Source organism: Buceros rhinoceros, unplaced genomic scaffold (genome assembly GCF_000710305.1).
Source record: "Buceros rhinoceros silvestris isolate BGI_N320 unplaced genomic scaffold, ASM71030v1 scaffold37471, whole genome shotgun sequence".
Lineage (NCBI taxonomy): Eukaryota > Metazoa > Chordata > Aves > Bucerotiformes > Bucerotidae > Buceros > Buceros rhinoceros.
In genome coordinates this window covers 2997-5409 of record NW_010394308.1, presented here as the reverse complement: position 1 = coordinate 5409, position 2413 = coordinate 2997, and the positions used below count along the sequence as shown (strand labels likewise).

Below are 2413 nucleotides of genomic sequence, written 5' to 3'. Positions count from 1 at the left end.
GTTCTTTCCAATTAACCCCCCCCCCCCCCAATTTCAACAGTAATTTTTTATTGATGCCATATTATTCAGTGATTATCATTGTCCCTGTCTCTTTGTCATTTTGCTACAGAAAACCTGCTCTACAGGAACTCTGAGAGAAGTTAGTCAGACATAAAATTTAAAGAAATGGACTAGCAAATGCTACGCTTCAAGTAGCGTATGCAAAAAAGCCTGAAAAGGGAAGCTTTGGGGGAAAAGTAGTTATTACATATCGTATTTGTATCGCTGCATTTCTATAGTATCTTTTTCAGATTCAAAGAGAGCTTTGTGTGGTCTCTCCATTTATGACATTTTGAAAGTAACAAAGTAAATATAAAGTTATAACTTCATAAGCACATATATAAAATGATATTCCATTGATATTCCAAATGATATTCTTACCTGTAAACAATTTTCTAAGGGAAGAATAGAAGAGTCTTTCTTATTTTTCAGATAAATGAATTCTACTATAGTCTTGGAAATTAGGAAAGATGAAGACTGTAAGGATTTTGCGTTATTAACAGCAAAGTTTAGTCTCTAATTGAAAAAAAAATCTTTCATTAGCTAATAAACGCCAGTTTAATTTTGCAAACATCTGCAGCTGATACATTTCACCCTTTATTTCAAATTCAAGTTGCTGTACACAATGTTAATTATAATGTGATAAGTTTTTAAAAGGACTTTGCTTTTTAGATAAGTTTCAGAGGAAGAACACAATGTTGTGGGAGCTAGTGTGGTAGCTGCTGTCCAGGTACAACTGTATATCAGCCATAAGATGGAAGTTCTGATGATTTTCTTGATTTCTTTTTTCTTCCAAAGCAATGTAAACAAAACAGGTTGCTTTGTGTTCTCAAAATAAGTTACAGTGCCAAGCTAATTTCCTCAAGTACAAGGACCTTCCACAGCTGGATCTTTTTTCCTAATGCGCAGATATCAAAACTTAATTCTGAAAAACTTCACAGTTTAGGAGAGTTGAAATGTGCCTTTCCATAACATGGACATTTTTGTTAAGATGAACAGCTTTTTCCCTCATGCAACATTAAATTTAACTCACAGGTCTCCATGAGATTCTGTAGAGACTCAAACGGGTCTATAAAACAGCTCAATCTTTTTAACTTTGAGAAATACTTTTGGACTCTTTTATAAAACATAAAAACTCCATTAACATGAGCAAAAATAAAAAAAAAAGTTGTATTTTTTAGGATGTAGGCCATGCAGGGGAGTATTCTTTGGCTCTATCTTTATTTGCATCTTGTTTTCCTCTATGCATACAGCAAGATGCCGTGCAACATATTTTCATGTACATGATACTTGGTATTCTAAGAAGGTATTTTTAGCACAGCCTATTTCTCTTCTCAGTTTTAAGCATTGTGTATATTTACATAAATAGTGCCTAGTACCTTGTTAGTGCCACAAAATATCAAGCAACAATAATAGAAGAGCTAGTGGAATCACCTGTGAGGCCTGAGGCATTTTTTTACAGTGAAGAAAGGACAGCTCAGAATTCTGAAAACTCACCCCAAAATACTGTTCTTCTCCATCCTTCCCCCCTCTCCAAAGCAACAGGTGTTTTGATCGTGGCAACACCATTAGAACAATAAATCACGCTGGCATGTCTTTCCTCATTCAACCTTTTGACGTCATTTGCTCTTTTGTCTCCTGTTTCACTCATACTGGGAGTGAAATACTCCTTCTCCCAAAGCAGTCTTTTTCCAGCCCCTTTTGCGCACCTTTTTTGTTGCATGATGTCAGCATCACACTAAGGGAGAGCCAGGTTGAAATCTGTACCAGAACGTAAGGCATGCATCTGACATCTCGGATTGCGAACACTTACCTTCGCAGCCACGTGTCCCCCCGCAGCAGTTTCACCGTGATGCCACTGGTAGCGTAACCCGTGTCTGCTTCTGAGAAGAAAAACTGCTTCATCTGATAAAGCAACAGGAAGCTGCTCTTGGATACACCAATGAGGCAACAGCTCACATGTCTCTCAATTCTTTTTTTTTTTACCCCTCGGCCCCCTCCTCCCCTCCCCCCCTTTTTTTTAGTATCTTGAGTCTAAACTTATCCATGAAAAAAAAGGGAACATATTTACATAGAAGTGTGCACAAAGGATGGTACTAGCATTAGTAATACTTTCAGTAAGTTTGCAAAAGCTTTATTGAAAGTATTGCTTACATTACAAACCTCTTATCTATGACACAATACATTCTGCAGAGAGACCACTCCACAGAAATAAAATACCGTACATGCAGTTATTTGTGTTTGCTTACCTATGTTCAAACTCTTTTTTGACTGAAGGACTTGTCACTTGTCCTTCCCAACAAATTTATCACAAAATCAAATAAGAATCTGCCTAAGAAGAGTCCATAAAAATAGATCACAGACTTCAGGAGTT

At 36.7% G+C, this 2413-nt stretch overlaps 1 protein-coding gene across 1 annotated transcript in view; it reads right to left on the bottom strand.

Annotated features, from left to right (window-relative positions):
* The window catches only part of GPR65 (G protein-coupled receptor 65), a gene marked incomplete at its 5' end in the record, with an annotated part of 6296 nt that extends 4352 nt beyond the window's left edge, over nt 1-1944 (bottom strand). Inside the window, one exon of the mRNA XM_010145194.1 lies at nt 1853-1944. Within this exon, the coding sequence (XP_010143496.1) occupies nt 1853-1944 (92 nt within the window). The remainder of the gene's footprint in view (nt 1-1852) is intronic.
* Between the last annotated feature and the right edge of the window lie 469 nt (nt 1945-2413).